The sequence below is a fragment of the Aquarana catesbeiana genome, linkage group LG02, assembly GCF_042186555.1.
Source record: "Aquarana catesbeiana isolate 2022-GZ linkage group LG02, ASM4218655v1, whole genome shotgun sequence".
NCBI classification, from domain to species: domain Eukaryota; kingdom Metazoa; phylum Chordata; class Amphibia; order Anura; family Ranidae; genus Aquarana; species Aquarana catesbeiana.
The window spans coordinates 443,360,667-443,380,868 of record NC_133325.1 but is presented as its reverse complement, the minus strand read 5'-3'; the positions used below and the strand labels follow the sequence as shown (position 1 = coordinate 443,380,868).

Below are 20,202 nucleotides of genomic sequence, written 5' to 3'. Positions count from 1 at the left end.
CGGAATCTGATATAAAAGGGAGACTCTGCGGAGTCTGATGTAAAAGGGGAACTCTGCAGACTCTGATGTAAAAGGGGGACTCTGCGGAGTCTGATGTAAAAGGGGGACTCTGCGGAGTCTGATGTAAAAGGGGGACTATGCGGAGTCTGATGTAAAAGGGGAACTCTGCAGATTCACATGTAAAAGGGGGACTCTGCGGACTCTGATGTAAAAGGGGAACTCTGCGGAATCTGATGTAAAAGGGGGACTTTGCGGGTTCAGATATAAAAGGGGAACTCTGCGGATTCACATGTAAAAGGGGGACTCTGTAGACTCTGATGTAAAAGGGGGACTCTGTGGAGTCTGATGTAAAATGGGGACTCTGTGGATTCAGATGTAAAAGGGGGGCTCTGTGGACTCTGATGTAAAAGGGGATCTCTGTGGATTCAGATAAAAAAGGGGAACTCTGCAGACTCTGATGAAAAATCGGACTCTGCTGGCTCTGATGAAAAAGGGGAACTCTGTGGAGTCTGATGTAAAAGGGGAACTCTGCTGACTCTGATGTAAAAGGGGGACTCTGCGGAGTCTGATGTAAAAGGGGAACTCTGCGGATTCACATGTAAAAGGGGGGCTCTGTGGACTCTGATGTAAAAGGGGGACTCTGCGGATTTAGATGTAAAAGGGGAACTCTGTGGAATCTGATGTAAAAGGGGGACTTTGCAGATTTAGATGTAAAAGTGAACTTGGCGGACTCTGATTAAAAGGGGGACTCTGTGGAGTCTGATGTAAAAGGCAAACTCTGCGGATTCAGATGTAAAAGGGGGACTCTGCGGATTCACATGTAAAAGGGGAACTCTGCGGACTCTGATGTAAAAGGGGGACTCTGCGGATTCAGATGTGAAAGGGGAACTCTGCGGAATCTGATGTAAAAGGGAGACTCTACGGAGTCTGATGTAAAAGGGGGACTATGCGGAGTCTGATGTAAAAGGGGAACTCTGCAGATTCACATGTAAAAGGGGGACTCTGCGGACTCTGATGTAAAAGGGGAACCCTGCGGAATCTGATGTAAAAGGGGGACTTTGCAGGTTCAGATATAAAAGGGGAACTCTGCGGATTCACATGTAAAAGGGGGACTCTGTGGACTCTGATGTAAAAGGGGAACTCTGCGGAATCTGATGTAAAAGGGGAACTCTGCAGATTCAGATGTAAAAGGGGAACTCTGCGGAATCTGATGTAAAAGGGGGACTTTGCGGATTCAGATGTAAAAGGGGAACTCTGCAGATTCACATGTAAAAGGGGGACTCTGTGGACTCTGATGTAAAAGGGGGACTTTGCGGATTCAGATGTAAAAGGGGAACTCTGCTGACTCTGAAGTAAAAGGGAGACTCTGTGGATTCAGATGTAAAAGGGGAACTCTGTGGACTCTGAAGTCAAAGGGTGACTCTGTGGAGTCTGATGTAAAAGGGGAACTCTGCGGATTCATATGTAAAAGGGGAACTCTGCGGATTCATATGTAAAAGGGGGACTCTGTGGACTCTGATGTAAAAAGGGGACTCTGCGGATTCAGATGTAAAAGGGGGACTATGTGGATTCACATGTAAAAGGGGAACTCTGCGGACTCTGATGTAAAAGGGGGACACTGCGGATTCAGATGTAAAAGGGGGACTCTGCAGATTCACATGTAAAAGGGGGACTCTGTGGATTCAGATGTAAAAGGGGGACTCTGTGGATTCAGATGTAAAAGGGGGACTCTGTGGATTCAGATGTAAAAGGGGGACTCTGTGGATTCACATGTAAAAGGGGAACCCTGCGGACTCTGATGTAAAAAGGGGACACTGTGGATTCAGATGTAAAAGGGGGACTCTGCAGATTCACATGTAAAAGGGGGACTCTGCAGATTCACATGTAAAAGGGGAACTCTGCGGACTCTGAAGTAAAAGGGGAACTCTGCGGACTCTGAAGTAAGGGGGGGGAACTCTTGTGATTAACTTCATATGATTAGGAATGTTATTTCATTGCATATTATATGTATAGTTTATACTATAAAATAATTTCTGTGTGCTGCTAAAGTGTTTGGGTTTGACTTGAAGAAAAGGTGGTAATCCTAGGTGGGCGCTATGGGTTAGCAATGTCAGCCTCCATTTTTTCCCACAGGATTAGCCAGAAACGATTTACTAACATTTACTTCTATTAGAAAAGCCTATGGGAGGCAGCATTTGTTGTAGTTATAAAATCACTGGCTCTCGGCGCTTTCCCTACAATGGTACACGTCCCTGATCCTCATTTGCAACACAATCTCCCAACAGCCATGGATTCTAATAGCTTGTGACAAAAGCGGAAGTCTCCGAACGTCGCCTAGCAATGGGGAACTCAGCCTTCAACGCTGGGATACGTAGTGCGCTTGCGCAGAACGGGCGCCGGAAGTGGGCAGCTGGTTTCCCAGAATGCTTTAGGAGGAGGAGTGAGAGCAAAGATGGCGGCGAATCCGAACTCTAGCAAACCTCTGTTTGAATGTCCGAGCTGGTGAGTGGAGGGGGTGTATGGAGGAGATGCACAGAGCTGTGGGCCTGCTGACGTGCGGGGAGAGACTAGGGGGTGAATGGAGCGGAAACAGTAATGGATAAGGAGCGGTAAATCGGTAATGAAGGGGAGGTGTGGCAGAGTGTTTGGGGACTGTTGTCCATCTGGGGAGATGTGCAGAGAATTCGTGTCTCCATCTGTGTATATGAGGACACACCTAGGAGCCATGAGGTAGCATGCAGCTCCAGGTGCTCTGCAAGCAAGCGCTGTGTTCAGTCAGAGCCATTGAAATATTTCTTATTTGCACATTACATCGCTCTAGATCAGTGCTGTGTGTCTGCATGTAGTAATCACACAGAAACAGACATCTGGCAACCAGGCAGAGATCATACAAGCTTTAAAGTGTAACCCACAACAGTAAAATAGTCTGTATATGCAGCAAAGCATGCTTGTTATCCTCACAGTGGAACATAAGGGGTTACTTGCTTTGTATAAAAAGACTGTTTGATCCTGTCTTCTCTGATCCTCCCCTTCCACTGTGCCCAATCCATCTCCTGATAGTACAGAGCCTTGGAGGCACTCTGCACATACTCAGTTTGGTGTATTGCTAGAGTTTTTCATTTTTTCCCCCCTTTGGAGGGTGCATGTGATCAACACAGGGCCAATCAGCACTGTCCAGAGGGTCAGGGGTCATGCAGCTTCATAGGACAGTCAAAGTATAATGAAAACTCCTTCTACAAGCTTTAACCAGACACTGATCGAAGTCACAAGACTGAACTGCTGAAGAGAAGGTATTTAGCAGTTTATATTTAATGAAATAATTGCATTTCTGTGTACTGTGGGATACCAGATATAGTGAATGCAGGGTCCTGGGTTTAGTAACACTTTAATGCATACCTAGTGACCTGGTCACAGCTAAATCCTAATGGCTTGTGTCAGCGGGATTTTCTTTGCACACACTCTTGGATAAAAATGACTCCCCATCCATCCCTTCCAGCCTCGACTAACTCATTGCTGTGGTCACATGACATGCCAGCCCAAGTCTTCTCTTCTGTTCACCTAGTCCTAGGGGAACTAATAAAAGTAAGGGTCCTCTTTTGAGTGTCCACTATTTGAACTGTGGACACATTCAATTGGATGGCTGCCAGTTAAGTCCTCTCAGGAGAGAGAAGACAGCGTCATCAGTCAGTCTGGGGCAGGTGGGACATGGCAGCACAGAATCAACATTCCCTTGCACAGGAACCAGTGGCATTGAGGGACTAGGCTCCCAATTGGGGACTTTAAAGCTGCACTCCAGCTTTTGTTGCACTTTTTATATAGTTTGGGCAAAGCTGTCTCTCCCTAACATCCTGAGGCCGCTGGATGTGTTGTCTAAACTGTATTTAGCTGAGGCTACATACTGCACTGGCTTTCGTATTCAAGGCGGTACTTCCTGTCTTATACACGGATCACAATAGTCTGAGTGTTGCTCGACCATTCATAGTAAGCGATGTATTCTAGCAAGGAATACAAAGCTTCCTCTTATTCCTTCCTCCTCAGAGGTTGTAACATCATCTGCCTGCCTCTCTGACTCAGCCAGTCAGAGGAAGCTTTGTAGTAGTTGCTAGAGTACATCGCTTTCTGTGAATGGCTGACAATCTGGCACTAGATGATGTTGGGGGGATCTGACTAACTGCCAGTGACGTTAATACAGTAATAATATATACTATCACTGTACTAATGACACTGGCTAGGAAGGGGTTAACATCTAGGGTGATCAAGGGGTTAAAAGAGAAATATGGGGTTATGTTTTTTTCCAGGATCATACTTGCCTTGCTGTGGGCAGCATCGGTCCCCTGGTGCCTGTAAGACTGAGAACCGATTGATCTAACATCGCGGATCGCTCGATTCTTACAGCTTCTTGAGCAGAGAGCTGCTGCGCCCCCCCCCCCCCACTCACTGGAGCGCTGGGCTGTGGAGGGAGCAGGAGGGGCTAGCTCAGGCTCTCAGCGGCTCGCTGAGAGCCTGAACTGGGTGCCAGTCCTGGCATATGGGCGGATCCCGGTTCCATTGTCTCCATCTTGCCCGAGCCTGGACCGGCTCTGTGACATCAGCAAATAGCGGACTTCAGCCCGTTGTCTACTGAAAACGTGTCATAGGAGTGCAAAACAAACTGCACTCCTGCGAGCCACAGGAGAAGTACAGCCAAATGAGCTTTGGCTTTACTTCTCCTTTAAATATGTGCTTGAGTACGTCTAATGTGTGCTGCTTTTTTTAAGAGATCTCTGTTTCAGAGAAGAGTTTTGCAAAGCATTTTAAATTTTCTGTAAATGAAAAACTGATCACTCCATCTATACAGAGCTCTGTGTTGTTTACCAACACAGAGCTCTGGGCTGTGATGGCACACAGCCAATCGTCATGAATCATTGGCCAGGACTTGCTGACAGGCTCCCGCTGTGTGCCATCACAGCGGTTGCTGGCCAGGGGGTGTGCATGCATGCACCCTAAACTGGGAAGTAGGCAGAGATGTATGGCTACTTTGCTTTGCCTACAGCGGCTGTCCATGCGCAGTACATTGCAGGCGGTCGCTAACTGGTTAAAAGAGATTTCACAATGCCTGGCTATGTATAGACAAAGCTTGTGTGTGTGTTTTTATATATGTTAGAGGCACCCAGGAAGCCACTTGGATAAGCAGAGCTAAAGCTGCAATGTGGACTAACACTCTTGTCCACTGTTGTCCTGCTTCCTTGAGCATTATTTTGCCGCTAGCCCTCAAAGCAATGATACCCAAACTGTGACCATTTGCTTGTCTTTATGGGGCTCTTGGGTCACTGTTCCACCCTATGACACAATGGGATGCTATACCCCCTCCCACTGGCCCCAACGATTGGGATGATGCTTTACCTTCGCCCACCAACTACAGTGTCCCCCCCCCCTCCCCCCCCCCTCCCCCTACTGACCATCAACCCTGGGGCATTCCCTCACTGATTTCTGAGCCTGAGACATTTACTGACAACTAATGGCAGGGCATTTTTTACTTTAACTGGCCTCCGTGTAGCTCACCTAAAGTCTGGAAAATAGTGAACTGGAATTATTTCGAGTTTGGGAACTCCTGCCCTTCAAGCATTTTCTTCAAGCAAACAAACCTGGTATTGGTCATGACTGATTAACCTGTGGTTTTACTAGACTTGCAGAAATGTTCTGTTGTAAATGTATGACAAAATAATACAGAAGTTTAGGGGCCATTTGATGCTTAGTGAGTCTATTGAGCTACAACTCAATTCCTAGGGTTGATGCTGTTTGGAATTTGTTAGTAATTAAGTGAGCTGTCTCAATTTGTTTAGCTAATCAACCCCTGTTCCTTTATTTTTTTTTCTGAAAATGGGTTATATGCTAGCACTATTTTTTTTTTTTTCACATTTCTTGGTGACATCATTATTTCTCCTTCTCCCACTTTATAGGGCAGGGAAACCCCCTCCTGGCTTGCATCTCGATGTTGTGAAAGGAGATAAACTTATAGAGGTAAGGAAATCTTGTATAAGCCCCTGCTAAGGCTAGCCATGCATGCCAAGCTTTCTCTCATTAGTACACACGCTAATGGAGGGAAATTTAATGGATTCCTCTACCTATGCTAAACAGCATGGATGAAGGAATCTCCACTGACAGCTATTGTATTCAGACAGCCAGCACCTGCAACAGTCTGAATATCTGAACAGTGACTGCATCTGATTGGATGCGGTCATTATTCAGCTGACTATTTTCCACCTGGCTCCTTCAGTTTTTAAATGATGCTAGGTGGTACATAGCAGAAATTCAAGTCATGTATGGCAGGCTTACGACTGATTGAAGCATGCAGATTGCCGCTGATCTACTGTAGTGTAGATACAATTCAAATTAATTTAAAGGAGGCCTGTACAAATACTGTAAAATCTGGTAAATCTTACTAGGCTGCTGTTTGCTGTGTTTTGCTTTTTTTTTCTCTTTGCTGCAAGTTTGTTTAAACAAGGTTCATTTTGAAAAAGTTCTGTATGTGGATTGGATTATTGTTTCCAAAGCTTAGCTATAGTAGTATCACAGCAACCTGAGCGATTGCTACCTTTGCTGCTCTACATTCAGGGGTTGGACAAAAATATGGAAACGCTACATGATTTGCAGGTGTGAAAGTGATGACATGTTTGGTGTTGAAAGCAGAAGTGATGTAACACTCTTTTGCTTCTGCTGTGTGATGAGACACCCAGCTAACAGGTGGGAAGCCTCACTTTGGTCATTCACTGCATGAGCTGCTAGTAATAGAGTCTTGAGTTTACAGAGTTCCAAAGATGGCAAATTGTTGGCGCCCTTTTAGCTGGTGCCTCTGTGACTGAAGTTGCCAATTTATTTGTGGTGTTGCGAGGTACAGGATCGAAGCTTATGGCTGCCTATGCAGTTTCTGGGAAAATGTCGTCTGATAAGCGTGGTTAACTGACTGAAAGAGACAAGAAGACATTGCACAGGATTGTGACCCGGAATATGAAAACTGCTGCAAAAGTGACTGCAGAGCTCAAACTCAGTCTTCCAAAGCCCGTGTTTACAAAAACTGTGCAGAGGGAACTCCATAAGCAAAACATTCACGTGCGAGCTGCAATTGCCAAACCACTAGTGACCAATATTAATGCTCAGAAGAGGAGAGAGTTGTGCAACACTCATAAATCGTGGACTATCGATCAATGGAAGACTGTAATCTGGTCCGATGAACCATGCTTCACACCGTTCCAAACCCCTGGATGTGTTTACGTTTAGCGAACACCGTCCCAAGCTTATGACCAGGAATGTCTTGTTCCAAAGGTAAAGCATGGTGGAGGCTCCATCATGGTTTGGGCAGCCATATCTTGGTGTTCTGCTGGTCCCATTGCCACCTTGAAATGTGTAGTAACTGCAAGCGACTATGTACAAATTGCGGCCGAACATGTGCACGCCATGGTGCAGACATTGTTTCCCGAAGACAGTGCCATTGACCATAATGTTTCGAATCACACAACTGATGTCAATTTGTGGTTTGAAGAGCATGCAGACGAAGTCTCACACCTTCCCTGGGCGCCGCAGTTGGCGGACCTCAATATCTTAAAGCCACTATTGTCAAATTTGGAGTACAAGGTTTGGGCCCGTTTTCCGCATCCGGCATCTCTGCGAGAACTGGAACGATTTTTGCATGAAGAGTCGTATCGGATTTCATTAGCCACCATCCAAGAATTCAGGCCGTCTTGGATGCCAAAGGTGATTCAACACCATATTGGGTAACAATTTCATTCTTTTACCTGGTGTTTCTGTAATTTTGTCCAACCCCTATATATTTCAACCAATTTAGGTAATGTAAAGAAGCTGTAGAAGCTGAAGTAGGATGTGGAATTGCATTGGTATGTATCTGGTTTAGAAATGCAGAGTAAAATGTTCCGCACTCGATACTAACCAAGATATCTATGCTCTAGTTCTTTTCTAGTGTGTAACTCATGATATCTGGGTCCAAAGAGTGCTAAATTAATGTCCATAAGAATTTAAGCTCAGTGTGTGTAGTGACGCTCTGGGTTATAACTTATTGTACATTATTTTATAACATGCAAAATAAAACTGCTTCTGGGCTGTATTATGAACCCTTTATTGAGAACAAGTATTTCTGTTTCAGTTTTGTACTATAATTGTGCTTCTAATACAGCATTTCCTTCAAAAGTGGTAGCATGCTCCTTTGATGTACATGTTCTCTTTTGCTGGGTGTAAGTTAAGAATTTATGTATTGCGGAATGAGAATCTATGTTTTAGAAAATTGTTTTTATTTTGTCTTTAAGTGCGTCTGTATGTCTTTTTGTCTTGTCCTGCTGTATACAGTCTTCTTACAGCTGATCTACTCCACCTTTTTACTGTCACTCTAACTAGCTTGTTTGGGCCAAGCTGAAGAGCCTCAAGGGATTTTTAAAATGCCTATAAATTCCAAATTTTGGAGTAGAGGACACAGCAATTGATTCTTAGACCATGACTTATATGCTGCTGCCTTCAGTTAATTGGATGCTGGCAATAGCTTTGCTGGGACTGTCCCCAGTGTATCCATGTAACCTGCCCACTGTAACCTGAAGCTTCAGGTTTTTAGCAAGCAGGAGGTGAGGGGAAAGTGGGGAGGGATGTGTTTCATGTACTGTACAGATAGCTCATGACAGAAACACCTTGCAGTCAAAGCACATGTCTGCAGAGGCCCAGACAGCTATCTAGCATAAGCAGTTTTAAAAATGTGAGCAGTGGATCACAAACAGATGCTTCAGGCTAAAAAAAAAAAAGCCCAAAAACCCTGATGCATCAGAGAGAATAGAGTCGGGTAGATAAGGAGGCACTCGTTCCCCGAGAACAGAAGCACTTGGAAAAAAAAGGCGAAATAACCATCAACAGATGGAGGAGGTAGGAAGCCCATAGAGGAACCACCCTGTGGGGAAAACAAGAGGGATCAATACTCAAGGGAAGAATTTGCAGGTAGCCATAGATGACAGTCCTGACCCTACCCATAAGGCAAAATGCAGGACAAAAAAGAGTGAAAATAAAATTCCCGCAAAAGACAATAGGTGGAGCCTCAAGAAAGCAAGGACCAACTTCCAGGATGCTTTGTCGCTATTTAGCAGAAAAGAAATAGGGGGCTGCCATTAAGGTAATGGGGGAGCCAAGGAAGGACTAAGGCTGCCAGGGACAGTGGAGAGAAGACCGCTTCATTTGTATAATGGCCCTTTTTAGGAGAGTAACCCCAAGAAGCAAGCACCGGGGGACACATGTCACAGCAGGTGAGAGAAGAACAACTTCATGCAAAGAGTGCGAGAGCCAAGGTTTTAGAAAGAGGACCTACAAGGCCAAAACAATACCTACAGAGTACTAAGGGCTAGGTTTGGCAACTCCAAACAGAAGTTACAGTATAGGAATGAGGAATATATTATAGATTAAGTTCCCCACCATCACCCTAGGTGAGAATTGCCTCACGTGATAGATTGCAGAGTATGCGGGGAGCGATCAGCATACAACAAGGAAAAAGGGTCACCAAACCTAGAGGAATGTGCATAACTAGTAAAGATCAGTGAGTTTGAGATGCAGGGATATCTCTGGGCAAAATCCTGTAGAGCAGTCATAGACTTGAAGATTTCTGGGAAAAGAGGCAGGCAATTGACGGGGCACCTACAGGCCACATGTGGACAGGGGAAAAAAATGCAGAAGGGAGACACTGAGAATAGGGACAATGTAACCTTTTCCATTACTAAGCCAGCGAATGAAAATCAACCAGTCCAAAAGGTCAGGTTTTTTTCAATGGCAAGAGCAGAGTGGCTGCATAGCCCATATAATGGGCAACTTGGTAATCTGCAACCCTGATATATGGAGGGAAGGATATATCCATGCTCTGAGTAAAAATTTGAGGGTTGTAAGCTAAGGGGATATGTGTTATGGCCGTAAGGAGTGGCTCAAGGTAGTGGAGCTAGCCTCCCCTGTAGTGAGGAGGAGAGCCCTATAGCGACCCAGAGTGGGGAAAAAACTGGGCACGGGCTACCTTGAAGGAGTCTGTCAGCAGAAGCTGAGAGAAAATCCCATAGAGGGGCAAACGAGTAATGCTATTAAGAGAGTACCTAACCCTGGGACTAGGCGCAGACAAAAATGGTAGAATGAAGGGAGAACATGCATAAAATTTACAGTATGTCTAGATTAGACCCAGGTACCCAAGATGCTACAAGGTTAGGGGAGGAGCCCAAGTAGTATGCAGGAGAGGTATGTACTTCAAAGAATTAGGCTCAGAAGCCTTGTAGTAAAAAGTTTCCCGAGAAACCCTAGGATATAAATGTTTAGGGTGTAATAAAAGGGCACCACTGAGTGTTTGTTTGATTTTTTTTTCAGCAATGCAAGGACTATATTGATGTTTTAATAGGGAGTATAACCCATCATGCTGCGTTTTGATATTAAAGCTAGAAAAAAACTAATTTGAGAGAGATAGCGGCAGGTCTACAGAACACCAGACAGAAGCCTAGCTACTGCAGTAATTGGGACAGATGTTTTAATGCCATGATGGGACATATCCTAAACAGACAAGGGGACATGATTTGGAAAGTCCTTGTCATTCTTCCTAAAGGGGAAAGATGATCGCCCCCTGTGACTTTAAAGCTGCAAGGTATAAGACCGTAAAATGAAGGGCTTCCAGGGGATGGGGATGAACCTTTATTGTGAAGAAAGCTTCTGAGCAGGTCCAGTAGGCTTATGCCACGAAAGGATAAGTCTGCAGTAGAGAAGGATGCCTGGAGAGGACAAACAGATTATACACATTATGTAGGAGGAGGAGCAATCAATAGGTGTTATTCTAAACAGTGGGGTAGGAGCCCCCTTCCCTCCATAACTACCTCAATTCCTCAAAGGATTTTCCAAAGAGGAGCTCGCCTTCAAAGGGCATGCACAAAAGGCACTTTTCCTGAAGGAACAAGAGAACAGCTATCAACCTATGAGGAACTTGGTTTCCTCAGGACCTGCAGTAGAATCCTCACTATTTGTCACATTTATTTCAGCTCCCATCTGCCTTTGCTAAGTGAGGATCTTTCTAGTGGGGTACTCACAGAATGGATGCAGACTGAAGGGGTTCAGCATACCCAGGATGAAAGAATAGCAATAATCCTAGGTGATATCTGAATTCCCTGAACGAGGCTGTACTGCTGAGGTATTAGGCAACAGGTGAGATGGAAACCAATCAGCAGAAAATTGCACCCAGAAGTACCCAGTTGGGAGTCTTATCACTGTGTCTCTAGGGAAGTGTGAAAAAAATGCCATATTTAATGAGGAAAATCTAATCAATAATGTTACCTACAAGGCCAAATTATGCGAGACAGTAATTGGGGTGGGGGGAAGTGTAGATTACCCCACCCTGTGCCTTCAAAACTGCGTCCTTATCACTACAGCGTGTCTTGTAGGATAAAAGGATGTTACGTTGTATGTGCTACAGTTCCAAGTGTATGATCCTACAAGACATGCATGGCCAGGAACCAGCATGTAAAGATACAAGTAAACCCTGTCTTGCCCACATTGCTGGTCATGTCCAAGGATCAGCCTTGAACCGGACCCCCCCCCCCCCAAGGGGGTCTAAAGGGTCTTGGTGCCATAGAAATAGACTGCACTCTGCTGCTTACTATTCTCATTGCACCACGTCCAGGTGAGCACCTAAAGCAGAATTCAGTGCCCATTGCAAATATAGGCCAGGCTGGAACCACTTCTGTGGGGTCCTTTGTACGGTTTCCAAGGTATACACTGGGGGTAAGCGATCCAGAAACATCTCGTGTACGATAAGTCAATAAGCAGTTACTGAGAGAAGTTGTCTGTCGACGGAGTAATAGAAATCTAGTGAAAAATAGAAGAAATGTTCTTCAACAGGAGAAGAGGTTCATCACCTAAGGACACTAGCAAAAAAAAAAACAAACCTCATGGAGTTGGTGGGGTTATATGGTTAGAGCTTTTACCAGTGTCCAATCACCTGAAGGTAGTGGCGTATAACCTGGCCTATAACCTGGCCTAACAATCAATTCCTGTGTCTTGTACTATACGGTTAAGATATAAAGTTTATACAAAGATCTGAATGTTTAATATTAAATCAAAATGTGCAGTGTTTGACTCATCAGCCTCAATGTTAGATCAATTACCATGCCTGAAAAACTGTCTGAGCTTCTGGGTGTGCATAACGTCAAGTAAGAGCCCTGTTTATGTTTCTCAAGAATACTGCTATATACTAATTCTCAGTTAAGTCTTTTAATCTGCTGAACAATAGTATATTAAATGGAATATCTGTGAGCATAATTTCTAGCATCTTACCTCTGCCCAGGTGCTCAGCTACTCATGTGCAATATCCCTACATGCATAGTGAAGAGCTCTGGACAAATCTACATCTTCTGTCATGCAACCTATTTGGAGCTTATGTCAAAGCTTTTGCTTTTGTTGTATGATAGAAAATTCTGTTTTAAATCTTCTGTTTTGCAGAAGCTGATCATCGATGAAAAGAAATACTACTTGTTTGGGAGAAATCCTGATATGTGCGACTTCACAATCGATCATCAATCTTGCTCCAGAGTTCATGCAGCCCTAGTCTACCACAAGCATTTGAAGAGGGTCTTTCTTATGGATCTCAACAGCAGTAAGTCTAGTTGTTACCGATTTGTAATTGTGACCCATACCCCTAACACCAGTCATGCACACAAGTGTACTTTTTGTCCATTTATTCTCTTGTGCAACCCACTTTTATTAATGTAACGTGATAAATGAATTCTGATCTTTCTTTTGTGTTGAATCGTTTCTGCAAGGGTGGATGGGAGAATGATGATTATAAGTAAACCTGTACTAAATGAAGAATTTTTCTTGCAGGGATGACAGGTTTCCAATCTGTGTTTTGAGTGTAGAACAGATTATAATTTGCTGCAGTTTATCATCTATATTTACCAAGAAATTCACATTTGATGCCAATTTTGTTTACTAGTGATAACTAACTTTAAAAAGTTGGGAAGGATCGACAGTCACGTGAACACTGTGATTGGTTGTTGTAGTGGTCATATGATTGGGAGCCATTGCTGCTGAGTACTGGTTGGTAGTACAGACCAAAAGCTGTCTAGCAGCTCGGTCCCTGTGCTGGGCACATGCAGTGAGTGTTCTTGGCACAGAAACATGAGCCTCCCAGGGAGACGCATATGGCATGTGAGCATTAAAAACCACCCATTTGCTTCAGCGCATATTTGTCACACAGGCTGCAACAGGCTAACTTTCAATTCTTGTCAACAGTTTCAATTTTGTAAATGAGTATGTTGAAATATACACAGCCCCGTGTTCAAAGTCGCTGTTTCTATCCCTGTCCTAAATTGCAGACTCTCCCTCTGCTTGTTGACAGATGTTGCTAAGTTGCAGTGGAAAATGATAAATAACGTAATAATGGTAAAAGTATGTGGCGCTAATCTAAGTGTACCACTCACAATGATGGACAAAGATTCAAAGTAGCAAAAAGCTCAGTACTACCTTTACTATACAATGCACGTGTTGCCTATGAACGATAAAGCAACCAATAAACACTTGCAAAGGGTCAATATGAACCAGTGTGCATGTTGTATTCACATGAGCACTGTACTACAGTAAATACTCCTATCTTCACTCGTGGAGGAGCAGAAAAACTATACTAGAGTGTTGGATGCTAGTGGTCATTCATGATTAAATTATAGATAAATTATTCAATGTGCATATTGTTCCTAAAACTCACTATGTGAAAATCTTAACACTTGTGTGTCGCATCATTTTTGAAGTGAATGAATTCAGCACAAAGTCACCTTATTGGCACGTTTCTATTGACTATTTGTATGGATATCAAGAGTCGCACTGCATGAAGCAACTTATTTGGACTTGATCACAATATATGTCAGTCTTTTTTTAATGTATATTATTTTTTACAATTTTTCAATTTTATAATTCATTTTTTTTAGGTGGGAGGAGTGTTGAATTTTGGAACCATTTTTTTAGAATCGCATTTCTATATGCATGTATTTTTCACGAGTGTCACTTTGTTTTGCACTTGATAACTTATTGTTGTGGATTATTATGCACATTGGATTATTTATTTTATGAATTGCTATTTATTTAACGTAACATTTTTTCACCATCAATACTCATTTTAAATTTGTGATCACATTTTCACATAGTGAGTTTTAGGAACAATATGCACATTGGATAATTTATCTATAATTTTATCATGAATGACCACTAGCATCCAACACTCTAGTATAGTTTTTCTGCTCCTCCACGAGTGAAGATAGGAGTATTTACTGTAGTACAGTGCTCATGTGAATACAACATGCACACTGGTTCATATTGACCCTTTGCAAGTGTTTATTGGTTGCTTTATCGTTCATAGGCAACACGTGCATTGTATAGTAAAGGTAGTACTGAGCTTTTTGCTACTTTGAATCTTTGTTCATCATTGTGAGTGGTACACTTAGATTAGCGCCACATACTTTTACCATTATTACGTTGTTCATCAGGGTGGGTGAGGACACCTCTTATGTTGGCAGCTGCTCTAATTTTGGTACCATTGTCCATGATCTCTGTGAGTGTGGTTTTGCGCACTAGTTCTTTACTATTTTAGTTTAGGAAAATGATAAATACTGCGTGCCAAGCTACCAAAAAAAAAAACTTTTTAGATCCATCAATTATGCTGTCCTGCTAATGTGCTTCACTTGACTTTCAGCTTAATTGTAGAGTTTGAGGTAAGGATAGGGATTTTATACAAATACGCCTTGCTCATGTCTTGTTAGTTGATGCAAACAACTTGTCTGTTTTAAAATCTACCTACAAACCACTTGCTTGTATCCCCACCCCCCAAAGTCTCTCTGATATCTCCATTTAGTCTCCTTCTCCCTTGTACAATTAAGTTCATAGTCAGAGAGGAACCCAGGTGGGTAGAGAAAATTACGTTTGCTGCAGTTAAAAGTAATATCTGCGCTAAATTTACTGTGTATTAAGCATTTCTAATTCAGCAGTGAATATGTGACTTTAAATTCTGTGATAAAAAATTTGCGAATATGCGACTTTAAATTATGTGATACCAAAATTGCATCAAAGTACTTCCCATAAACCTGTTCAGTGGTACAATGCCAAGCAAATCATACGTCCCAAAAATCAACCACCCAAGCAAATCAAAAACGAATAAATGGAAAAGATACAAAAATAGATTTAAAGTATTAAAGGCCCAGTGAACATCTTCAGTATTGCTCAACTGTTTGCTGTGACATCAAACCCTCATTCGTGACTCAACACATCTATGTTCCACCAATTTGTGACGGCACCACCACCTTTTAAATTGGCCACTCACCATAAGTAAGCTATATGTACGCCTTTGGTTCATCTACGGGATAACCACTCCACTCATAAGGATCAGCCTGAAGCCTCCCCCAAGTGGCATATTTGCACATTTTTTATCACAGCATTTAAAGTCGCATATTCACTGCTGAATTAGAAATGCTTAATACACAGTAAGGGTAGAGCATAATCACTGTATCAAAACAATTTTTATCATGGGAGTATGGCACGTGGCCTCCAGTCTTTTCTACTGCAACTTGAAATGCTGGAAAAAAGTAAATTGGCACCCACAACTTGTTTTCAGTAGCTTGGACAACTGCTACGCTTACATTGTGAAAAATGGTGAAGCAGTTTTATCAAACTGTACATATGAGTGCAAGCAAGGTTTTTCAAAATGTTAACACATTATTTGTATTGGACCAATCTTTTTTAATTTGTGTATTTTGGCAATACATTCCATTTAAATTGGGAAAACATTTTTTATTTTGTCTACAGCCCATGGCACTTTTCTTGGACATATCCGGTTGGAGCCTCACAAACCACAACAGATCCCCATCGACTCCACCGTTTCTTTTGGAGCCTCAACGAGAATGTACACCCTTCGAGAGAAACCTCAGACCCTTCCATCTGCCTTGAAAGGGGATGATAAAACTGGGGATGATGATGAACTGAAAGGTCTCTTAGGCCTTCCAGAAGAGGAAACCGAGCTTGATGTAAGTGGTCATTAACCCCTTGCTGCGTAGGTAATGCATGCAGCACAAAGAGGGAGGGCTTTAATGCCCACTTGCTGCACTTATCTTTTATTGGGTGGCAGGGGTTTCTGTGCTGAAAGCGCATTCAGTGGGGAGCACAGTCACTGAGCTGTTGGACTCGAGCAATGATTCGTATCCTGGGGCTACTGGCTTCTGCTCGTGTGACCACCAGTCACTTAATAGCCCCGTTAAAGTGGTTGTAAAGCTACTTCTATAAAATGCTCCCATCCCCTCTGTATTAGAACAATAAGTGTCTGTGTTATATAATAAATATGTGTATCTGTACTGATAAGGGACTTCCTGCGCTTTGGTGCCTCCTCTCCCCTGCCCGGCTCACAGATCCAGTGGGTGGGGCCTAGCACTGCCACTGGCGTCAGCCGGAAAGGAGACACAGAGCCGAGAAGTTACATGATCGCATAATGACACTGTTATCGGTACAGCTAAGCATATTCATAAAAATAACACAGACACAGGGGAACTTATTGTTATAATACAGAGGGGATGGGAGCTTTTAATATTAAATATGAAAGCAGCAGGGGGGGAACAGGAGACAGATAGCAGGCTGCGGCTGACGAAGGCACATATGCTGACCACGGTGTCAGGGCTCAGCAGCCTTAATATATCGGAGTCAGCATACAGGGGGAGGGTTTAGCCAGGCAGGATCAGCCAGGTGTTGCAGGGAGCCAAATGACAGAGCACAAGCACTGTGCTGTATAACATGCTTTAAGGGAACAGGATCCTTTGTTAACCTACAAAAAAAAAAAAAAAGCTTTAAAGAGATGCTGGCGCTGGGCTAGAAAGTTAAAGCTCCCTGAAACGTAATGCATAACAGTTGGCTAGAGTCCACTTTTCAACAGTTTATAGGAGTCAGAAATTTAAACTACACAAACTGGTTCTAATGTGTGCGGACACTTTTACCTTGTCAAAGCAGGGCGTATGTGTACATACATACATACATACATACATACATACATACATATTCTCTCTCCCTTCTTTTTTTTTTTTTTTTTTTTTTTTTAATTTCTTTTTATTTTTTGCAAAAGCAGATATCTGATTTAAAAAGAAGTTGAGCAGTTCTGTGTACCCTTTTGCTAGTCATAGTTCTGACTGTTTACTAAACTCTTTGCTTATTATTCTGGCAGTTTACTTAACTGTATTATCCATCCTTATAGAATTTAACAGAATTTAACACTGCCCACAACAAGAGAATATCAACACTCACTATTGAAGAAGGCAACTTGGACATCCAGCGATCACGAAGGAAGAAGAGGATTTATCGCGTTGCCTTCAGTGAGGATGATGAAATTATAAATCCAGGTAATATACGTAGATTTTGGTTATTATTTGCTCAGCTATGGTGCATTGTTTGAGAGGCAATTATATATTTTTTTGAGAAAGAATACTGTATTAATGCAGCTATGTGTATTATCAGAAATCATTCCAGAATGGAAGTTTATCCTGTCTTGCCAAAGTCTAGTGACCCCAATAGTAATTGGTGGGGCACCCAAGCACCTCTCCCCACTACCTCAGACAGGCCCCATACATGAATGTGTCATTAGGTCTGTGCTAAGTAGTGACTGCAAATATCTTATTTATACTAGATAGTTACCTCAGGCAGTAGGGATCATCAGATATGCTTCATGCAAATATGGTGATAATAAACATGCTGGTGGGAGGAAGGAGCATAGTGGACCAAGGTGACCTCATCAGTCTGCTGCTGATCCTTATACTATCCATTTAGCCGGGATATATGACATTGCTGTATTCTTGAACTGCAGTTGGTGTCATAAACTTACCTGTGCTTCCTGAAATGGTTGTGTAAATCTCAGAATATCAAATTTTATGGCAGGTAAAATGGCTCCATTTTTATGTTTTGTATCTGTGTTTTGGCCTTTGTAAGTGTAATTTCAGTCAGTAATAATTATTGAAACTCCACCCTAGCAGAAGAGGTTCATTTATTAATGTGGTTATCTACAAAAATGTAATGTCAGTTGAAAATTTTGACTTGATCTTTTAAAGCAATGCTCATTCACAAGGCATAGTAAACTAATCAGAAATGCCTCTGTTACTTAAAACAAGTGCTCCTGTACATTATTCTAAATCAGTCCTAATATTTTGACAATTACATATCCCCTGTAAAAGGCCTCATTTACACAAGCCTACGCCTGTGCGGGGCTGCACAGGTCTTTTGTGCAGGCAATCCCTTTGATGTCTATTGTGACACAGTGATGTGTCCCGATATGACATGGGTGCATGCCCCCGAATTCACGCAGGGTGAGTTGGGGGACATGCACCCACACGGATGTAGCTTTGCAACACAGCGGCTGTGTCCATGCAGCGGTTTTCCAATGGGCATCAATGGGACTGCCTACACGGGGATTCACAGAACCCCTCTCCAGGTAAACGCAGCCCTGCATAGGCATATGATATTGTATGCCCTGTGTGAACAAGACCTAAAAGAAATAATCAGTAGTTGTGTTCCAAGAGATGTTTCCAAAATTGTACTTGATGGGGGTGGCACATTAAAAACATACCAACTCTTACATTGGTGATATAAGGGTGCTAGATTGGAGTTGGATGCTAGATTGACTGCTAATCTTTGGCAAGAGTCAACAGCCTATTGCTCCGGAAGTCTGCTGACCCTTTCAAGGTACTTTAATGACATCCCTTCAACCAAAGGAAGAGATGCTTCACATTGATTGAAAATGTAACTATTAACCTATTTCCACAGAGTAACTACTAGGCATACCACTTTTTTTTTTTTTTTTTTTAATTTTTTTTATATCTTCACCCAACAGAGGATGTAGACCCTTCAGTTGGACGTTTCAGAAACATGGTACAGACAGCTGTCGTTCCAGTCAAGGTAAATTTTCATTTTCCACCTTTATTGTACATGCAGTATATTGGACACCTTTTTTGTAGGTTGGAAAAAAAAATAGACACAGCAGTATTGTACTACTTCTTCTTTTTTTTTTTTTTTTTTTTTTTCCCTGCAGAAAAGAAAAACCGAAAATCCTGGATCTCTCAGCCTGGAAGATTCTGTTGGTCGGCGTGTACAAAACTTTCCATTTTCTGGGGGCTTGTACGTTGGACTTCCTCCTGCCCATTCTGAAGGAGGAGGACAGGCGCCTGGCAGCCATGGCACAGCGCTAATTGGTGGCATGCTTTTCCCTAACTTGGCACCAGAAGTTGATCTTACTCCAACCACCCCTACAACTGCCCCTATCACAGTTGCTCCTACTGCATCAAGCTTTGTTGCAGAGGCTGTCAATGAGCCCAAGAAGAAGAAATATGCAAAGGAAGCTTGGCCTGGGAAAAAGCCTACCCCTCTTATTTAAAAGACCTAAAGTAAACTGTTTTGGAATAGAAACTATACAGAGGAACTTTTAAAACCAGTGGATATTTTCATTGTAACAGAATTCAGAACGGTCATATCGTTTTGCAATTGCAGTGCAGGCAGAAAGTAGGATAGGTTTTTTTTTTTTTTTTTTTTTTTTTCTCTTTTAGATATTTAAGCATACCTGTCACAACAAACACTCTGCTTGAAATGAGCACGCAGTATGTCCTTCTAATAATGAATCTGTTACACTGTAGATCAGGGAGTATATTGACACTTCTAAAGATCGCTCCACTCTGTATTGTTCAGCACCTAGGCAAGAGCCATGTGGACTGGGAGTCTAAAAGAAGCCAAGCCGGAGTAAAACTGCAGAGAATTCTTCCACCAAAGAAGGAATGAACGTGTACATATTTTCTTCTTTCTGGGAAATGGAGACCTATATGCGTCTGTACATTGATTATGGATTTTTGTATATGTTAAGTGATTTTACAGCTATGTAAAATGAAATTTACTAATGTCCTGGTTTTGTTATATTTTAGTGTTTAATACACTGTATATATTCCTTTTAAATGCCTTCTTGAGTTTTGCCCACGTAAAAATATTTTCTTTTTTTTTAAAAACACATTTTAATTGAGTGGAAAAAACTGACACTTGCAGATTGCTCCTTTGTCACAAGTTGGTAATTCTATGTGGTTAATGTCCAGAAGTTAACAAAAGACAAAATGAAGTAAAAGGATAAGTTTTAAAAATAAATAAATGCACATTATTTTGCAGGTAAAA

General features: G+C 42.5%; 1 protein-coding gene and 1 non-coding gene across 2 annotated transcripts; both read left to right on the top strand.

Annotated features, from left to right (window-relative positions):
• The first annotated feature begins 2,353 nt into the window (after nt 1–2,353).
• PPP1R8 (protein phosphatase 1 regulatory subunit 8) lies at nt 2,354–19,992 on the top strand. The gene is made up of 7 exons (XM_073615536.1): nt 2,354–2,502; nt 5,940–6,000; nt 12,481–12,634; nt 15,829–16,046; nt 17,258–17,402; nt 18,884–18,948; nt 19,082–19,992. Exons 1-7 carry the CDS (start codon nt 2,453–2,455, stop codon nt 19,421–19,423), a joined length of 1,035 nt encoding a protein of 344 aa, XP_073471637.1. The 5' UTR covers nt 2,354–2,452; the 3' UTR covers nt 19,424–19,992.
• LOC141130752 (small Cajal body-specific RNA 1) lies at nt 7,908–8,060 on the top strand. The gene has a single exon (XR_012242514.1).
• Nucleotides 19,993–20,202: the final 210 nt, after the last annotated feature.